The sequence below is a fragment of the Rhipicephalus sanguineus genome, chromosome 9 (assembly GCF_013339695.2).
Source record: "Rhipicephalus sanguineus isolate Rsan-2018 chromosome 9, BIME_Rsan_1.4, whole genome shotgun sequence".
In the NCBI taxonomy this organism is placed as follows: domain Eukaryota; kingdom Metazoa; phylum Arthropoda; class Arachnida; order Ixodida; family Ixodidae; genus Rhipicephalus; species Rhipicephalus sanguineus.
The window spans coordinates 37,241,562-37,261,910 of NC_051184.2; the positions used below are offsets into that span (position 1 = coordinate 37,241,562).

The following is a 20,349-nucleotide window of genomic DNA, read 5'->3' on the forward strand; positions in this document are numbered from 1 at the left end:
CCGGCATAAAACACTTTCGTGTTAAAAAGTGCTCAAGTAGAGTGTACTAGAATATTCTAGTACACTCTAGCTCAAGGTCACGAGGCGCGCGTGACGTACCTTCTTCACTTGTGCCAACCCTCCTTGCTTAGCGTCCAGCGCTTTCGTCGGGACGAGAGAAGAGAGAAAGCAATGACAGCGTGCGAAGAATCTTTGTAACTCCGCTCGTACTGGACGGATCGTAAAATTTTTTTGCGGTGGTTGATTCGTGAGGAAATAAACTCCTTTAGTGAAGCCATTTCATGGTTGCTTGGAAAAGTGTTGCAGGGCTCCGTTAATAGCAACTGACCGGATTCCAAGAGAAGGTAAGCGCGCGAGGGGAAGACTTAAAGTTAGGTAGCCAGATTAGATTAAGAAGTCTGCGGCGATAACATGACCGCAGCAAGCAGAAGACCGTGTTAATTGGCGAAATATGAGAGGATTTAGCCGTGCAGTGGGCGTAATCAAGGTGATGATGGTATTTAGATGATGGTGATGTATATGAAGCTCAGTGATCACACGTAATGAACGAGTGAAACATTGCATGGCACCTCTTGTGCTTGACGAGTGATACACGTCTTGCCTTGGCATGTTCCTTCAGGTGAAGATGCATCGGACGAGGAGAATACCGACAAATCGGCTATTTACTCAAAGCAAGGCGGCGGTGGTGGCACGCAGACTACCGCAGCGGTGAGCTTGGTTTACTGTTCTCAGGGTTCATTGAAAGCTCTCTCGGGTTGCTGTTTGCCTACGTTGCCCCCCTGCACCGCGGTCACTGTAGAAAGCTCAACGTATGCGTTTTTGTTCGGGCGTGCAGACAACCGCTACCAAAAGCGTGCCAACGACTCCGGCCAAAACCACACCACCGATATTCCCACGAACGACCCCAGCGGCGAAGCCTACGACGCCACCAAGTGCGCCGACAACACCGAAGCCAACGCCGTCGACGTCGAAGCCAACACCGTCGTCGACGTCGAAGCCATCACCGTCGTCGACGTCGAAGCCATCACCGTCGGCGACGTCGAAGCCAACACCGTCGTCGACGTCGAAGCCAACGCCGTCGTCGACGTCGAAGCCAACAACGTCGTCGACGTCGAAGCCAACACCGTCGTCGACGTCGAAGCCAACACCGCCGTCGACGCCGTCATCATTACCGACGACTCCGCCATCACCACCGACGACGCCAAAGACGGAGCGTAAGCATACACACAAGAATGTAAATTGCATCATAATGTGTACATTGAACAATGTTGTGTTTCATACAGCAGGTAGTGAATATTAACCATCATATCTAGGGGTGTGCGAATATTCGAAAATTTCGAATAATGAATCGAAATGCGTTTTATTCCATGCTGTACTCGAATCGAAAGCACATATTCGAACTACTGAACATTAGCACTACCGAGCTACCGAACTACCGAATACCAATACCAATACTTTTCGAATAGTCAGCACCGACGAGAAATTTTCAAAGGAACAGCACGTTGGAAGAGCGAAGAGTAATTTTTTGTTGTTTTAATTAGTGAATCGCCAATATGAATGCAGGTCAATCTTTTACGACTTTACTCATCACCGGATGAAGGAACTTTTGCTTTAAACCACGGTGTAAGAATAAGTTCTTTAAACTCAGTGTCGCCGAAGCAAATGTGTCATCAACCCACTATCATTATCATGAGATTCATGATGTTCATTCGTGAAATATTACTTGAATTTTAGGTCTTAGTGTTACATAAAAGCTGGTGACAAAATGCCACCTCGAATACCGAAGTAACTGCTGCATTCACCCTGGAGTGAAAAAATACCTCGAAGGCTCTAGTCGATATACTGCATACGAGCTTACCTCGGTTTCCATAATTGTGGTATCTTTTGTTTGGTAAATATAACGGTAACGTTACTATGTCAAAGTTTGGTAATGTCTGTTTGAAATAAAAAAGTGGTAGAATCCTAGGCCTGTCTTGAAAACTGTTGCCTTACTATTCGAATACTGTTCGAATAGTGTCCAGTACATGTTCGTATTCGATTCGATGTGATCACTGTTCGATTCGTATTCGATTCGTGTCTAAATTTTACTACCTATTCGCACACCCCTAATCATAACTCTGAAACACTGGCCCTATAGCCGTCGTTTAGGCAGCATTAGGCTAGGTTAGCCAATATTAATTAAATATTATAGTGCGAAAGACACGGCGCGAAAATGTCACACAAAGGCCGTGTATTTTCGTGCCATGTTTATTTTTTCTGTTTTTTTTTGCTGTAAATATGTGTCAGTTATGCACCAACTATAGGCCCTAAAAAGTCTTCTTCAGCCAGTATTACACGACATTCGCAAGCGCTGGTATTGTACCAGTAAATGCGGTAGTTTTATTTGGTAAAACTGCAGTCGCAGTCAGAAGATCCGTATCAGAAAGTACGTGGGAGAACGCTAGTATTACGCTTTAATGAACCATTTTCTTCACTCATTAGGCAATCAATGGCGTCTATAGAAGGAAACGAAATCTCTCTTAACATAGCTGCACTACCATGCAGCATAGCACTAAATTTCTGCGTAAAGTTTTTTTCGTCTTGCACGCGGCAGGCATGCTTTACCAAATGCTAACCCATGCCTGGCCATCTGTTAATTGTTCTGTTGCAAAAGACTATACGCGATAAACTGAACCGATGTTTCATAAAATAGAAAACATAGATTCCTGAATCCAAATTTGTACATTCGTGTTTCCTGCTACATTGTAAGTTGCACGGTGAACTCTGTAGCAAAGCAAGGTCAGCCTCAAGTTAGTCCATTTTACGATTTTTTTTGCACAATTCGCTTTGCGTTTTTACGGCGAAGCTCTATACAGGGTGCCCCTGCTAACTCTAGCCAAAGTTTAGAGATATGCCGACGCATTTCACGGGCATCTGCAGGAAGCTGAAAAACACTAACATTTAGTAGGTACAAAGTTAAAAACTGCCTAATCAGACATTTTTGCACACCGATCTACAACTTTATTATTTGATTTTTTTTGCCCAGCTTCGTTGCTTTAGAGGTAAATTAATCAGTATTACCTAATAAAGTAATTAAGCAGATCACAAAAAGTGGCGAGACGTACTCCATGCAGTAGTGACCATCATGCATTGAGTCTAGCCGTCACAGAGTGCTTAAGCATATTCAAAAACTGTCTAGAGCTAGCTGGGAGATCCTGCATAACTAGGCTATTCGACGGTAACTCTGCGAACAATTAACTATCAAAAATAAATGGTTAATTAACTATAGCTGTGCATTCTCTGCCCCGACAGGGTATAGATTCACTGCTGCGATGGCGTAGGTTCAATTCGTGTGTGCCTACGCACTGCTAAAACCTCACTTTCAAAGGCTGTGAGCCTTCTTGTATACGGATTAAAGGTAGAAAAGTAACTCACGCTAGATGGCGTTGCCGGTAGCCCCTGCGTTCATATTTTCCACGTATCTTGTTAGTTAAATGCGCGCGGTGCCTGGCCACATATCTGGCCTTCCCTCGACAGCTCCGGGCCTGCGTCGCTACACGACCGTGTGCACGGTGAGCTACCTCGCCTTCGGCCTGCCTTTGCCCCTGGGCGGCGAGTGCGACATCATCTACTACGACTCGCTGCTCCTGCGTCCGGAAGACACCTTCATGGGCACCTTCACCAACGCCTACCTGAAGCCCATCTTCGACGCCGCAAACGACGGCAGCCACAAGACCCAATTTGGGATGTCCATACACGCGCCGTAAGCAGTGCCGATACGTTAGTTGCGTGATGGTGATATAAATAGATTTAAATAAAGGCTGTAGAGAAGCGATATAAGTTGAGACAGAATAGCAAAGCAGGTTTAGCCCCACAAGTGCAGGCAACAAGTAGCTCAGACGTCATCTACTGAAAGGGATTGTGGCGCGATAGACGACAGCGACGCCTCTTACTTGCCAGAATCACGTTGTATATCATTATAGGGCAGGCAGTACTTGGGCGCTCTGAATTAATTTGGGTCAACTGGGATTCCTTAACGTGCACCTAAGTGTAAGTACATGGATGTTCTTGCATTTCGCGTCCATGGAAATTCGGCCTTCATAGCCGGCAATCTAACCATTGTCCTCAAGCAGCGCAACATCATAGCCGTTGAAGCACAGCGGTGGGTAATAAAGGCAAATATCAGACAAATCAGTCGTTGCACTGATACTGAAGGCAGCCGATGCTGCACTTGTATTTTTGAAACTACCACGTTGTAAAGACCGGAAGTCGAAACAGGAAGTATAGTACGAGGCCGAAAGAGGAAGAGACCGGAAGTGAAAAACGGAAGTACTCGTGTGACCGGAATTGCGTAATCTTTACTTTTTTTGCACGATCTGGAGTGGTGGATGACGTCGTTGAAGACTTTGTCTTCAAGACCTCTTGCGTTTCTCTGCTATGCTTCGCAGGGCGATCAACGACTTCACCACGGAGGTCAAATCAGCTGCCGGCATGCAGCACTACAAGGACCACTGGCAGCACAAGTTATACCACTGGGGTGTCGTCAACATACACGAGCTGATTCTGAAGACCACTCCGGATATCCTCAAGGCTTCGCTCACCATACTGAAGGTTAGCTGCGGGAACAAAGTTCATCGTGAAGCTTTCTAGGTCAACCTCGTCGGATTTTGTCAAAAACAGCTGTTGGTGCTACTATCACTGTCCTGACAAATATTACAAACACAAGACGGCACCTGCGTAACGGGTGGATTTGTATACAGCTCTAACTATAGACGCTTAAAGAGTTTCCGGGGACGGGCTCAGATACCTGCCACTTTAACAGTGAGCCGACAAGCTACTTAGATATCGACATTGGAAGACCTAGAGTATAAAGAGCTTAATAAATCGAAGCTGTCGACACCTCCTTTCCTGGCGCTTCCCGAACACGGCTGGGCTAAGATACTTGGAATACTTGGAAATTGTATCGCGATACGATACAAGATACTCGGACAAGAAGCTTTTGAAATAAAGATACAAGAAAATACGGCAATTATTGTATCGGATACGATACTTCCCAATTGTATCCTAACATACTTAGATACCTCCGCGTTATACGCGTTTGCTGCTCATCGCCTGCCCTCGCTGGAGGACTCTGGCGGAAAGATAAAAAATGGACTCGTAACTGTCTTTAATTTTACTCATGTTGCTTATTGGTAGCAGTATCAGCTCGAGAAGTGGAGTTCAGCGAACGTTTATTGTTTCGCACGGTGGTGTTGCAATCATAGTACCTTGTACGGGAAGATACACGATGCATTATTTCATATATCTCAAACACACATACTGATTAACGTCTTGCGAGGCGTATCGCGATACGGATACTAGACACCCAAAGAGTATCGAAGATAGCATCGCAGATATATGTACTTTCGATACCGCCCAACACTGTTGCCGAATGCGTAAAGTAGGACGGCCTTAAAGATAGTGTGGTCGTTAAGCTGCGATAATACCAGAGATGGCGTGATGCAATGTGGGCTGGTTCTAGAGGCAGTGTATGTGTGACACTACTTTGCATGGACAACGTCGGTCACATGGTGTGATGTGGGGGAGGTGGCATCTAAAGTGTTAATGCGCGACTTTAGCTTTCAAAGTTCCATTTGATCCTACTGTATTAATTGTTACCGTGAGACGCGATGCTGCGCGGCCCGATATTTAGCTATTTGCATTTAACTAGATTTGAACTCGCAGGAGCTGAAGGATACTGCAACAGCAGCGGGAAAGAATGCCTCCATGGTTGTGGGGCTTTTCTGCAAGTCTCCAGGCGGCTGCGATAAAGTGACAGAGTACCTCAAGTAAGACACCGCTGTTCGTGTAGGCAAGATAGATAGATAGATAGATAGATAGATAGATAGATAGATAGATAGATAGATAGATAGATAGATAGATAGATAGATAGATAGATAGATAGATAGATAGATAGATAGATAGATAGATAGATAGATAGATAGATAGATAGATAGATAGATAGATAGATAGATAGATAGATAGATAGATAGATAGATAGATAGGCTGATGATAGAGGCTGATGATATATCATCGGTAGAGACCGATGATATATTTTGTTGTATAAATAACTTTTTTTTTTCAGAGAGAGAGAGTGAGAGAGAGAAAGTTACGGACTATTCTATACATATTTTCTTGCAAAAATAATCATGCTTTGATGCGTTAGATAGCAGCGGAAGGCGATATTTATCATGTAATTGTTTATTACGTTTCGTTTGGGGAGCTCACTATTTACTTGCAGGACCGCAACGTGCTCTAGATGTTCCTCATCTGTTTGAAATACGAGATTAAGAAACACAAAGTCTGGCGGCTACCTTTAGCAAGAATCAATATTTTTCTACAAACTCTCCTGGACACCTCTGGTTCTAAGCTTAAAATGTTCATCCCGCTGAATAATTGCACTAAAATGAACCAACTTTTGCTTCTTGTGTATGGCGGTAAAAATATTGTGCTGAAAGATCTGTTCAATAGATGGCTTGCACGTGACGTCATGAACGCAGCTTGTGAAAAGAATTGGGCTCCACGATGGCGGATTTGATGACAAACAAGTAGCGTCTATGTGAAAACGACGCTGCAGGAACGTCTCTGTGCGTGGATAATGAACGAACCTGCATGTGGTGTTTTCATAACATTAATGTGACATCAGAAACGTCGTGGTCCACACATGCTGGTTCTCCAACACGGTGCTTTCAGTGACGTCAGTGCAAGCCATCTAGATCACCTGGCAATAATACATATGCAACTATGTACGTGGATGTTTCGCGGAAGTGACCCAATCACTAGGAATTCGTATAAAATTATCTCAGAGTGCAATGTTATTGAAACAACAAGATACAAACGCACTGCACGGATTGTGACAGGCGTGTCTATGCCTCACATGGCTTCGATCACGGTAGTTAAACACGTGCGCGGATCATCACGCTCTGTCTTTCGTGCACTTCAAGCTCTCACGAGGCTGACGTCACGTAATGAAGTTCATTTCAGGCGCGAAGAACCTTATGCGCTCGGGCTGTCGGCGTCTCCTGTCGTCGTAGCCCGCCACGGTGTCTCCCGACGTCGCCAGTCACGGTAAAACAAGGGGCAAATAAGACGACGCGTTCGCTCAGGTAGCGCCCCCAAGCGCTAGCTCGGGAAAATCTCGCGAGAACGCGCGCTCGCCCGCGAGAGACAACGCCACGTGCGCTTCTACGAGCGCCAAATAAGACGGCGCGTTGGCTCAGGAAAAGCTCTGTTTTGGCGATGGACGCTGTCTGCAAAGCTTCCTGGAGCAATGAGAGGACAATGTCCTGTCATTGCTATTTACGTGTCCCTATGGGAAACACCGGTGCTTCGCACCTCCCCAGGTTTCACGTTAGTGGAGCTGTCATGTATAGTATAGTATAGTATAGTATAGTATAGTATAGTATAGTATAGTATAGTATAGTATAGTATAGTATAGTATAGTATAGTATAGTATAGTATAGTATAGTATATCGAACAGTGGGAAAGGGAGGTGAGGTTGAGGAGGAGGGAAATGAGGCGGGCAATGCCACCAGCTCCACCGCTTCCTTAGTCTTAGCACTACTTGCGCGTAGCTGCCCCCCATCATTTATCTTCTAAGTTATTCTGTGTACTTCAACAACGCAATCGCCGACAGCACATCCTTACGTCAAACTTCTTTCATTCCAGGACGGTGTACCTACCAGACGGTATTCTGGTCTTGGGACACTTATCTTACCGCGACAACAACATCAGCGACTGCACCATCTTGCCACGTAGCATCATACAGGACCCGGTAGTCATGTACAAGAACCTGTCCTACATGCATGCACTCGTGAGTTTTATGTACGAACGTTTAGGACGCGGCTGTTTCTGCAAATGTGGCACAAGTGCGCGTACAGACTAAACATAGTTTCCTGCTTGAAACTCTTCTAACGTTTCACTCGTCAAGCTTTAGACTATATCACGGATGGCTTTCGGCACCGCCATATCTGGCTGTTAACATTACCGTTTTTTATACTTTTAACAAATTAGTACTGGACTGTTTTTAAAGGGGCACTAAAGATAAAGACAAGTTTCTTCATGCAGTTGAAACTTGATCTAACGAAACCCGATTTTACGGGTTTTCCTATCTAACGAAGAAATTTCCATTCCCCGACAGGTGCCCATAGGGTTCGTCATTTTCAAGAACTAGAATTAACGATAACAGAACGGACAGCCGAGCTAGTTAGTCTTGATTCATAACAAATGGAATCGTACAGCGCAGAATACGAGACGAAAGACGAAGACGCACACAGGGACAGCGCTCACTAACAACAGAAGTTTTAGTGCGTAGGATACAGGCGTGACCGTGTACACGCATGCGAAAAGAAATTGATTATAAGCAAAAGAAAATAACACGAGAGGTGCCACAATCTATTTACCCTCTGCGCGTGATATTCAAAAATTTCATTTCTTTATCGCTTAAGGAGATAGAGGGCTGGCTGATGCACTTCGCTCCACTTTTGTTGATACGGTACTATGAAAAAGAAAATGGAAGCCGCATCGCCCCACTGCCTTATACGTTCTTAAGCTGTCGCATAACCCTAAGAACGTCGAATCGAGGTGTGATGTGAAAGTGGTTGTTACGGCTCACAAGAAGCTGGGCAGCACCTTCGCGCGTTTGAAGCACGGGAAGACTGGAATTAAAAGGTGAATGTGTTGTGAAACACAGAAGCGCGTTCATCCCGTGTGCAACAGAAGTGTACAAGATTCCTCTGTCATGCGGCAATCGTTATATTGGGCAGACTGGAAGATGCGCAAATGTTAGACTATGAAAGCACTAGAGGAAGATCGTAAAGAATGGTCGGTTATCAAACTTGGTCGCTCATTGCACGCAGAATCAGTGCAAGCAATCGTTTAATAGTACTGAAGTGCTAGATAGACACAGTGACACGAACAAAAGACTCTCCTACAGACGTACCATATTAACAAAAGTAGAGCGAAGACTGCGTCAGCCAGCCCTCCATCTCCTTAAGCAATAAAGAAATAAATTTTAGAATAATGCCACGCACGCTCCTTTACGTATTTCTCTGTATCCGGTGAAGGAAAGAAGGTGACATTGTATGTATATATTGTATGTATTCGGTCTGTTGCACGTATAACCCCTGCCTTTCACAAACTGCGCCCGCATGTCTGGGAACTTTCCATATTATCTTGAAGTTGTCTGATAGGCTTGAGCGCGCAAACGCGAGCAGTGAGTTTATTCTGGAACTAACGCCGCCATTAGCGATAAGACTCGAATGTTCAATGCCGCATGTATAAATACCGACGCACCTAACCGCAGATCAGATTACTCGATGGCCGACGACTGTTCACGTTGCTATCAATCTACAGTGTGAATAGCTTGCGCGTTGTCTTTTCATTTTCCGGGCGCAAGTTCGTCCAAATAAAAAGTTTGGTCTTGAACACGCCGACTGCTGCCTTTGTGGACGTCACGACCACGTGACAATATAAACCGATTCATTGCTTCACTTTAGTGTCCCTTTACTAAATTTTTTATAAGGCATACGGCCTGATGGTCCACGACGTTTCCATCCTCTGTAGGCTTAAAGCGTCTCTGCTCGCTCGTCTCTTCTCTCTGCAGAATGACTCCATAAACACGGTGAGCTATCTGCAGGCGCAAGGTCTGGACACCATGTACGCCGTCACAGCGACGATGGCTGGCCGTTGGTACAAGCCAAGACAGCCGGATAACCACAATGTAAAGTACCCGGGAAAGTACCGCGTGAGCTACCATTGCAAAGTGGAAGACTACCCGCAGAAGGCGCACGTACAAGACGTACGTCGCGTTCGCTCTTATTGAAGATTTTAAATGCGAAGCATTTCTTAGCGAACTTCTGCGACTTTGAGCGTATCTATCTATCTATCTATCTATCTATCTATCTATCTATCTATCTATCTATCTATCTATCTATCTATCTATCTATCTATCTATCTATCTATCTATCTATCTATCTATCTATCTATCTATCTATCTATCTAGCCGCCTACGACTTTGTGCTCTCCTGGGCGCTTGGTTAATCGAATGTACACCAAAGTTGGTATGGCGTAACATGACTGTATGATGAACATAAATGACAAGTTATATCATGAAAATCATGACACGCATGTCATGTACAGCATGATTTACATGCCACGCTGATGGTGCGCTGGCGGCCGTTTCGCTAGCTTGATATACACCAAAATTGGTATCTTGCGACGTGACTATGTAACGAACATAAATAACACGAGTTAACGTGAAAATCATGACACGCATGTCATGTATACAGCATGACTTACGTGCTACGCTCATGGGGCGCTGGCGGCCGTTTCGCTAGCTTGATCTACCCCAAAATTCGTATTGCGCGTCATGACTGTGTGACGAACACGAAAACATGAGTTAACACGAAAATCATGACATGCATGTCATGTACAGCATGACTTATGCCACGCTCATGGGGCGCTGGCAGTCGTTTCGCTAGCTTAATCTACCCCGAAATTGGTATTGCGCGTCATGACTGTGTGACGAACATAAAAACACGAGCTAACATGAAAATCATGACACGCATGTCATGTACAGCATGACTTACGTGCCACGCTCATGGGGCGCTGGCGGTAGTTTCGCTAGCTTGATCTACCCCGAAATTGGTATTGCGCGACGTGACTATGTGACGAACATAAATAACACGAGTTAACACGAAAATCATGACACGCATGTCATGTACAGCATGACTTACGTGCCACGCTCATGGTGCGCTGGCGGCCGTTTCGCTAGCTTGATATACACCAAAATTGGTATCTTGTGACTTGACTGTGTAATAAACATAAATAACACGAGTTAACGAGAAAATCGTGACACGCATGTTATGTACAGCATGACTTACGTGCCACGCTCATGGGGCGCTGGCGGCCGTTTCGCTAGCTTGATCTACCCCGAAATTGTTATTGCGCGTCATGACTGTGTGGCGAACATAAAAACACGAGTTAACATGAAAGTCATGACACGCATGTCATGTACAGCATGACTTACGTGCCGCACTCATGGAGCGCTGGCGGCCGTTTCGCTAGCTTGATATACACCAAAATTGGTATGTGACTTGACTGTGTAATAAACATAAATAACACGAGTTAACGAGAAAATCGTGACACGCATGTTATGTACAGCATGACTTAGGTGCCACGCTCATGGGGCGCTGGCGGCCGTTTCGCTAGCTTGATCTACCCCGAAATTGTTATTGCGCGTCATGACTGTGTGGCGAACATAAAAACACGAGTTAACAGCAAAGTCATGACACGCATGTCATGTACAGCATGACTTACGTGCCGCACTCATGGGGCACTGGCGGCCGTTTCGCTAGCTTGATCTACCCCGAAATTGGTATTGCGCGTCATGACTCTCTGACGAACATAAAAACACGAGTAACCATGAAAATCATGACACGCATGTCATGTACAGCATGACTTACATGCCACGCTCATGTGGCGCTGGCGGCCGTTTCGCTAGCTCGTTATACACCGAAATTGGTATCTTGCGACGTGACTGTGTGACGAACATAAATAACACGAGTTAACACGAAAGTCATGACACACATGTCATGTACAACATGCCTTATGTGCCAGGCTCATGGTGCGCTGGCGGCCGTTTCGCTAGCTTGATCTACCTGGAAGTTGGTATAGCGCGACGTTACTGTGTGACGAACATAAATAACACGAGTTAACATGAAAGTCATGACACACATGTCATGTACAACATGCCTTATGTGCGCATGTTATGTGCGCATGCCTTATGTGCGCGACGATTACATCGATTCCCACAATGCGTGGGATCTGCCGGCTTTTTTTTTTAGTCTGTCGGTTATCCCGCAAAGGCGTATAGCGCAATGCCGGATTGCGTGTACCAGATAGCGTCACAACGGTCGCAACCGAGCCTTGACGTTCTTGAACATGTTGAGAAACAGCGCAATCACGACGCGGACACATAAAAAGAACCACACCGCTGTTCAAGAACTGTCACCAACCGGCCCAGCTTTCATTTTTTCTGTGAAGCTTTGGCGTACACGTACGCCCGAAATACGCCAGCAACGCCCACTTAGCTGCTAGTCGCCGCATTCCCGTATGCACGATCGATATAGGAAGTAATAAGCTCGCCATCAAAGCCGCAAACTAGAACATTGAAGATAGTGCCAAGACATGTTTGTTTCTCTAACTTAACCTTTTGCTGGCTTTATTCACCTTGAGTTATCTCTTGAAACAAGTCACCAACAAACTACCGACGCCAAATGCCGTCAGCTATGGACGATTGAAAAAAAAAAAAAAGCCAGCAAGACGTAATCTATGTCATCTGAGATTCCGGAAGCACCCATCGCCACTCGTTCAGCCTACGTGTACGGCCACCGGAAAGGGTGCCGAATTGACACAAGCACTTCGCTGTCGAAGATTCAGGACATTAATCTAAAGCAACTACACGCGTCGATTCGGAGCTAATGAGCTACGGAGCGCAACACGACCACTCGATGAATTCGAGGTGGACGGCTACCGCTTTCGGCAGTGCGGCCATGTTTTTCGGGCGTTTCCGGTAAGGCGCGCGCACGCGCAGTTCGCACCCGGTATTCGAGCATACGCAAAATGCTTTGCGCATTGCGGATTACCGGACAGGTAAAACGTTCTGCTGTTTTTCTAAACTATTTGACCGGTTTTAGGTGTTACCTTGGTGTGCGTGTGTGCTGGTGTAATAAAAAAAAACGTCAGTCTCATCGCAAGGGCTAAGCAATGAATTCGATAGCAACAAGTAGGAATAGTTGTACGAGGTAAGGCTCACAGAGCTAATTCCTTTAGATCCGATCTGGCGTCACTCTACAAAATGCTGGCGTAAGAGAACAGGGCTGCTCCATTGAGATTATGATGAAACAATATGCTACAATGTGCTATGCAACAACAATATACAACAACAATGTGCTAGAACATAAGTGGCACAGAAACAAGGTGTTCAGTTGTCTTTTATTCCTGACACGTCTTTCAGGTATGCGGCAACAAGAGCTTGGAATTCACTAAACACTTCGATTACACGGCGTATCACCTCACCGCGTTCGCCTGGGACAAGAAAGCGGGCCTTACGGTAACCTTCGAGTCGCTGGAAGCTTTACAGAAGAAGGTAAGCCGCACAGCGCGCTCACCTTAAAGGGCCACTAAAGTGCAACAATGAATCGGTTTATATTGATAAACTGTACTCTGAAAACTCTAATATCGTTAATTTAACCATCATATATTCATTATTAGAGAAGAAAATCAAGTTTAAATTTCGTTTTTAAATCTTCACTCATGACGTCACGGATTTCAAAGTATACTTTTCGTATTTTGGCGACACTGGCTGCACGAAATTTTCTGAAACTTGGTATGTTAAGTCTATGGACCCATCAGAAAACAATGTAGTACTTCATTTTTACCGTTTAGGAACTACGTATGACCTTGTATACGTTGTCAACATCTGTGACGTCACATCGTTTGGTGCGGGAATTTCAAGGTGGCGTCGACGCCCGCATTGTCTTTTTGCGTGTTTTATCGCTTACCAAGCGTCTGCTCGCGGTATGAGTGAGGTTTCGGTACTGTGAAGTTGTAATTTACTAATAAGCGAGAAATTGTTTTTCTCTTTAGTGATTATTTAGTGGCATTTTAGGCCGCGAGGTATTTGCTTCGAGCACGTGGAATTGGTCAGAGCTTAACGTACCTTTTGGCTCTCTAGATATTCGTATCTCGACAATCCCTCACGCGCCAGTCACGGGCGAGGTTGATGACGTTTGTCAAATGAACGCTTGTGCACTACGTACAGCCACGCCTTTAGATGGGCCACCGCCGGTCTGGAGGCGCGCTCTCGCTTGCGCGCGCCTGCAGACCGGCTGTACGTGGGTGGGCATACGAGGGCGCGCCGTCAGGCCGTACACTACTCCGTCAGGGTGTACACTTTACACATTTCGCAATGAGCTGCCCATTTCAACCAAATATGAGTAAATGCTCACCTGAGTCGACTCGAAGGCGAAAGCCATCTTCTTTTTCCCATTTTGCGATGCCTCCGGACTCGGCCCACCTTTGACCAAGCAATGTCATGTGATGACGTCACCATGCGATGTCACAGTGACGTCATGTTGGCTTCATGTTGACGTCACAAATTTTGGTGGTCTGTGACATCGTGATGGCGTCACGGGGTGACGTCATCACGTGATGATTATTTTTTGCATCATTAAAGTTGACGCCGCTGACGGGGGATGCCGAGGCGGGACGCCGGTCAATTTTCGAGTTTGATGAGGTATCTAAGGCTTTCGCCTTAAAGAGTAACGATGACGTGCAGGGCTAACTGGCGCAGTAGCCAGATATTGGAGGGTATTTATATCAGGATCGGTTACGACGCGACAGAAAAATACTAGCCGCGTAAAACCCTTCATAGGGCGGGTGAAACGGGAAACAGTGCACTAAAAAACGACGACGAAGAAGAAACACACACCACACCACACGTGTTGCTTCTTCGTCGTTGTTTTTTACTGCGCTGTTTCCCGTTTCACCATGCTTTACCAACTAGCCAACAAGTTGACCTTATTAGCCTTCATAGGGCAATAAGGCCAAACAAACTTCATAGGGCCAAACAAACTGGCGAAGTTGTGCCCTCGCATTACAGGAAGCCATGCTCAACAGCCGAAAGGCTGCAACAAGAAGCGTGCTCCTCCGTACAACAAATGTGCCACGGAAATGGTTTATGAAATACCCGTAACGTGCGGAAAGAGCTATGTTGGCCAGACGGGGCACTTCGTCAATGATCGAGCAAGGAAACACACTCTCACTGTAAGAAATAAGGACGGCGCGCATTTAAGTGCGCATGTGGCGTCATGTGGGTGCACGCCACGCTTCACGGAGATTCGGATCTTGGGAAAAAGCAAAATCAAGGTAGCACGGGAAATTTTGGGGGCGTTTTTTATACACAAACGGGGTAGTAGTTGTGTAAGCGAAACTTCACTCAACCTGTACGAGTTGGAAGTGCGGTATCTAGAATGTGTCCTATAGTGTGATTAGGTAGACAATGGATCGAGCACGTTGCGCATGCGCTGGCAAGAAGTGGATTTATATCAGCCTGTTTTCCTCAAGGAATAGACAGTTGCAAGTAAGCGCCCGTCCTGTCTATGTGTTTCTTCGTATTTCAGCGTGGTCGTGACTTTGGCGCGAAATTGGCTATTGGTTTCAGACACTTAATAGGTATCACTTCTAAAGATCAGTCATGGAACGACCGTGTCGGCTACTTTAAGTTTAAAAACTGCTCTTCCGTTGGTATTTTCTCGCGTAAGAGATATATGCTTCGTGAACAAATAACGCACTTCCTTACGGCTCGTTGGTTGCATCAATTTTTGGGTATTGTGGCACCGCTTGACATACAAGTGGTGTATCCAAACTGTCGAAAGTGTGCTCAATAAACAAATGAACACACACACACACACACACACACACACACACACACACACACACACACACACACACACACACACGCGCACACACACACACGCACACACACACACACACACACACACACACACACACACACACACACACACACACACACACACACACACACACACACACACACACACACACACACACACACACACACACACACACACACGCACGCACGCGCACACACACACACACACGCACGCACGCGCACACACACACACGAAAAAAACAGGCTATTCATTGTTTCTCGAATGAGCTTTATCTCTTCCACTGTTCTGCCCTTATTATACAGAGTACGATATTTGACCTGCGTTTTCAATGCAAAAATCATGTAAATAGCGGTGTGTCTTCATAGGGGTGGAAGCGTGCGCTGCGATTAAACGTTACCCCCCTCCCCCCGCCCGCCACCTCTAACGGGGTACCCTGCGCCACGCCCTATGTCTGTGGCTACAAAGTCTAATCATGCGTATGTCTTCATTCAAATATGGAGAACAGATGTTTCCATCTGTGGAGTGATATAGCTGTAAGTTGCGTTAGCTTTACTTTTTTTTCATTTTCTCCGTAAACAGCTGTACTAATTAAAATGCGATGTCTCGTGCTTCATAAATTTGTTTTGTGGCATCTTTATGTATGTACAACCGTAAGCAGTATGAGGTAGAACACCGAAATAAATACCAGTGTCACGCGGGCACTTCTGATCACGATCAGGGCCGACGCGGATTAGGCTCGATCGGGATCGCATGCTGCTACACGGTCACACTTTATAGCGATCAGGCCCGATCGGGATCACGACTATCGCGATCTGCGCGTCGTGATCTGGCTTCGTGATCGTGATTTGGCTGACGTTTGCGCCAAACTCGATCCGGATTCGACTGTACCGTGTAGCAGCGACCAACTTGTTATCGCGATCAAGAAGTCCTATCTGCATCGACCCTGATTGCGATCAAAAGTGCCCGTGCGGCATTGGTATAACTTCTAAAGTCATGGTCGTCGAACACAATTGGCAAGCGCAAAAGTGTTCATGACACTAAATGCTCAAGCGGAAGGGCATCTCCGACAATCCGCCTATGCCCCGGCTTATGCGCCCTTCCCCAAGCGGTAAAGTCGCGAAACGTCTCATCATCTCGGAGGCTTTGCTTCTGGCAATACCGGCTGTCCTGGCACCCACCAAGACCCTACAAAAACGGCAAAGGGAAGCACAGGAAAATGAAAGAGGCGGATTCAATACATCAGTCATATCAGTAAATTACAAGTAATCGTTGAATAAACATGAATTCGGTGTTCCAGATCATATTGCTCACGACAGTATACGTAACGTGCGCGCGTTTACATCATATTTTGACTTCCATTTGTATAACCACTTACATATATTACGACAGATTTAGGTGTTTTTTTTTCTGGCTTTGTATACCTGCCTCTTGCAGATGTGCTTCGCGTTCGAGAACCACACGACGCTCCTCGTCGGCGTCTCGATTTACGACGCCAACTACGACGCCGCGCCCAGGAACTGCAAGAATTTCCGGGGAGACCCCTGGGCGCGGGTGTCGTGGATCGACAAGATGCGGAAGCTGCTCAACGTTCCGCAGCCGTACGCACCGGGCCAATTCCTGGGCGTGTGCCTGCACAATACGTGCGTGATCCGATTTCTTAAAATCATCCCCATCGTCACCAACATTGTCTTTTCACGTACATTGCAGGAGGAAGCCCTCGTGTAGCTATCTTTGCCTACTAGAGATAAAAAATTGAACACGGGTTGTCGCGGGGGCCGACGTTTCGACAAGCGGACTTGTCTTATTCCAGGCTGCAAGAATACAAGTCCGCTTGTCGAAACGTCGGCTCCAGTGACACCCCGTGTTCACGAATTTTACTGCGATAACAATTATATGGGCGCTCTAATGTTGTTGCGCCGAGCAAAATGCACGAAGGACTTAACGAAAACAAGGGGACAGCACAAGTGGAGCGTGACAACATTAGAATGCCGTACCAACTAGCCCAAGTTGAAGCTTTGCTGAACGTTATATGGACACTCTCGACGGGTTTTTGCCGTCGGCGTCGCCGGCTTGTCCCGAAAAAGTCCACATCGATAACATCCCTCGCGCTTCGTATGTTCTACCCGCGGGTAAAAGCGCGCGGGCGGTGGTGACGAACATGGCAGAAGCAGAGATCAAACGAGCCAGCCCATCTCCGTCGCTTGGTGGGCGCATGTGATAACATCACCTCGCGTACGAGGCCTGCCGTCGAATGCTGCTCAAATTGAGAGAAAGCGCCCGGGGACATTAGGGGACATTAGAGTCACTGTATATGCTACCTTTAAGGTAGCACATACAGTAACTCTAGGGGACATGTGCACGTAGCGCCATCTCGCGTCGGCGACAGCGGCGGCCTGCCGTCGCTGAATCGGAAATAGGCGAAAAAAAAAATCATATCTGACGAAAAAAGCTAGTTATCAAAAACGACTCCCGGTTTTATACAACAGAGACTTATTTGAACATTCTGTTAAAATTACAGTGTCGCACTACAAAGCGCGTGGCTTCCCAGAGCGTTTAGTATTTAACAATGGGGTCCCATGTGTTTCTAATGGGCGCTGTTCAATTGTCCTGGGAAGCCACACGCTTTGTCGTGAAATACTGCAGTTTTACCAAATTGTTCCAGTAGGTCTCTGTTGTATAGAACCCGGAGTAGTTTTTGACAACCGCTTTTTTTCAAGAGTTATGATTTTTTTCGCCTATTTCCCATTCAGTTAGGGCAGGACGCCGTTGCTGCCGCCGAGGGATGGCGCCTCGTACACATGTCCCCAAATCCTGGGAATGGGAGCACGAAAGGTCGCGGGGGGTTGTCGCTCGAGCAGCAATGTGAACTTTGATTCTAGCGCGCTATCTGAGCAGGCATCAGCGGACGGCTCGTATACCATTCTACGTGCTGCGCCCTCAACGCGAAGAGACTGTGCGACATCCGCTTCTCTCCCTAGAGTGGCCGTATTCTCTTACACCAGCGTTTTCTAGAGTTATGCGAGACAGGATCTAAAGTAGTTATCTGCCAGCCTTACTTCGTATAACATTGTAATTTGTTGCTATCACATACATTGCTTAGTCGTTGCGGTGAAACTGATTTTTTCATCTCTTCAAGCTTCCATCTTTTCCTGAACTCCTGCCATGTATTTTTACCTACTAGAAGTATGCTAATAGTAATTTCAGAACGGAATACAAAAACAATTCGGTGGAATTGCGGGAATCGGTTTCATGCGAAGCAGTTAGAGAGTACCTGCCTATGCTGCATTTTTTCCTTTTTTTTTCGCTTTGACACAAGCGTTACGAGGTACATCGACGTGTTTTTGTAAATGGAGTAGTGTGAAAATCATGGGCTTACTAGTCACGTCGACTGCAGTGGCGTTTAAAGGGCAGTTTATAAACTATGGCGGACCGTAAGCACTCATGTTAGAGCACAGACGTCCGTTTTATCGAAGTGAAGAGCACGTTAAGGTGCGATGGCGTGAATATCATACGTTAGCGTATTCTTCCGTAGTCGAGCAACGTTTGAATATAGCTTGCTGAGTCATAGGAGTGAATATGTAACGCTTAGGAGGCTTATAACATCGGAGCGGACACTGGAGCCACAATTGGCGTTAACTCGACTTGACGCTTATATAATAGGAGTACATATGCAATGTTTATTACCTTGTTATAAATTTAGATAGCAAGCACTGCAACCAGGGGCGTAGCGAGAAATTTTTTTCGGAGGGGGGGGGGGGGGCGTTTCAACCATACTTTATGTATGTTCGCGCGTGCGTTTGTTTGTGCGTGTATGTATATATATATATATATATATATATATATATATATATATATATATATATATATATATATATATACGCAAGCGAAAACTGAAAAATTTCGGGGGGGGGGGGTTGAACCCCCCCACCCCTCCCCCTGGCTACACCCCTGACTGCAACCACAACTGACGTTGCACCGACATGACGCCTGCATAGTATCTTTTCCAAAGCAGTTTCAGGCCCGGCGTGGCTCTATGGTAGAATAGATGACTGCCACGCGGAATGCGTGGGTTCGATTACTGCTGGGATCCTGATTTTTATTCTTTGCATTTGTCGGATCAACGCTGCCGATGCCGGATTTTCTTAACGCTCTTGGGTTTAAATTACCAATGTCTCAGTCGCCGTTCCTTGGTAGATAGGAGGGTTATTCAAAAAGTAAGGTCCGTTTGGTCCCCAAAGAAAAATATTCGTTAGTAAAAGTTTTTATTGGCTGGTTTAGTTTAGCACAAGACTACTTCACTTTTCTACATAATCACCCTTTAAATTCGAAGCACTTTTCGTACCGCTGCACCAGTTTCTTTAGTCCCTCTGCATAGAAGTTCGCCGCCTGGGAATTCTTTGCTGTTTGAGTTGGTCGGTAAGCATTTTTAGTACCCACCTTGCACACACTGTGATATCTGGGCTTTTCAATTACAATCGTGCAAATTGTAGTGCGGCTCACAAGAGGAGATTCATCCGACAGACGACTAACTGTCAGTCGTCGATCTAATCGCAAGGCCCGGTCCACTTGTTGAACAGTTTCGTTGGTCTGGATTCTGGCCCTTGCACTCCGCTCTCAGTCGTGCACATTTGTGCGACCATTTGCGAAGTCTCGACACGATTTTATGACCTTTCCTTGACTCATCACTTCATGTCCATAAACTAGGCACAATTCCGCATAAATTTGAGAAGCTGATGATCATTTTGCAAGCAAAAACTGAATCACAGCTCACACTTCACAACAGGCACGAGCAGCGATTTTCGCAGATATTGTCGTTTGCTTTTCCCGACAAGCAGACGACAACTGAGTCAGA

General features: G+C 46.1%; 1 protein-coding gene across 4 annotated transcripts in view; it reads left to right on the plus strand.

The window, feature by feature from the left end:
* The window catches only part of LOC119405000 (uncharacterized), a 32,259-nt gene that overhangs the window by 10,787 nt on the left and 1,123 nt on the right, over positions 1-20,349 (plus strand). For 3 of the 4 annotated variants that reach the window (XM_049419152.1, XM_049419151.1, XM_049419150.1), the window contains 9 exons: positions 620-708; positions 836-1,214; positions 3,517-3,742; positions 4,428-4,590; positions 5,704-5,807; positions 7,687-7,831; positions 9,623-9,817; positions 13,037-13,168; positions 16,932-17,137. In XM_049419152.1, coding sequence (XP_049275109.1) covers positions 620-708; positions 836-1,214; positions 3,517-3,742; positions 4,428-4,590; positions 5,704-5,807; positions 7,687-7,831; positions 9,623-9,817; positions 13,037-13,168; positions 16,932-17,137 — 1,639 coding nt within the window. The remainder of the gene's footprint in view (positions 1-619; positions 709-835; positions 1,215-3,516; positions 3,743-4,427; positions 4,591-5,703; positions 5,808-7,686; positions 7,832-9,622; positions 9,818-13,036; positions 13,169-16,931; positions 17,138-20,349) is intronic. The other variant, XM_049419153.1, reaches the window with a different exon arrangement.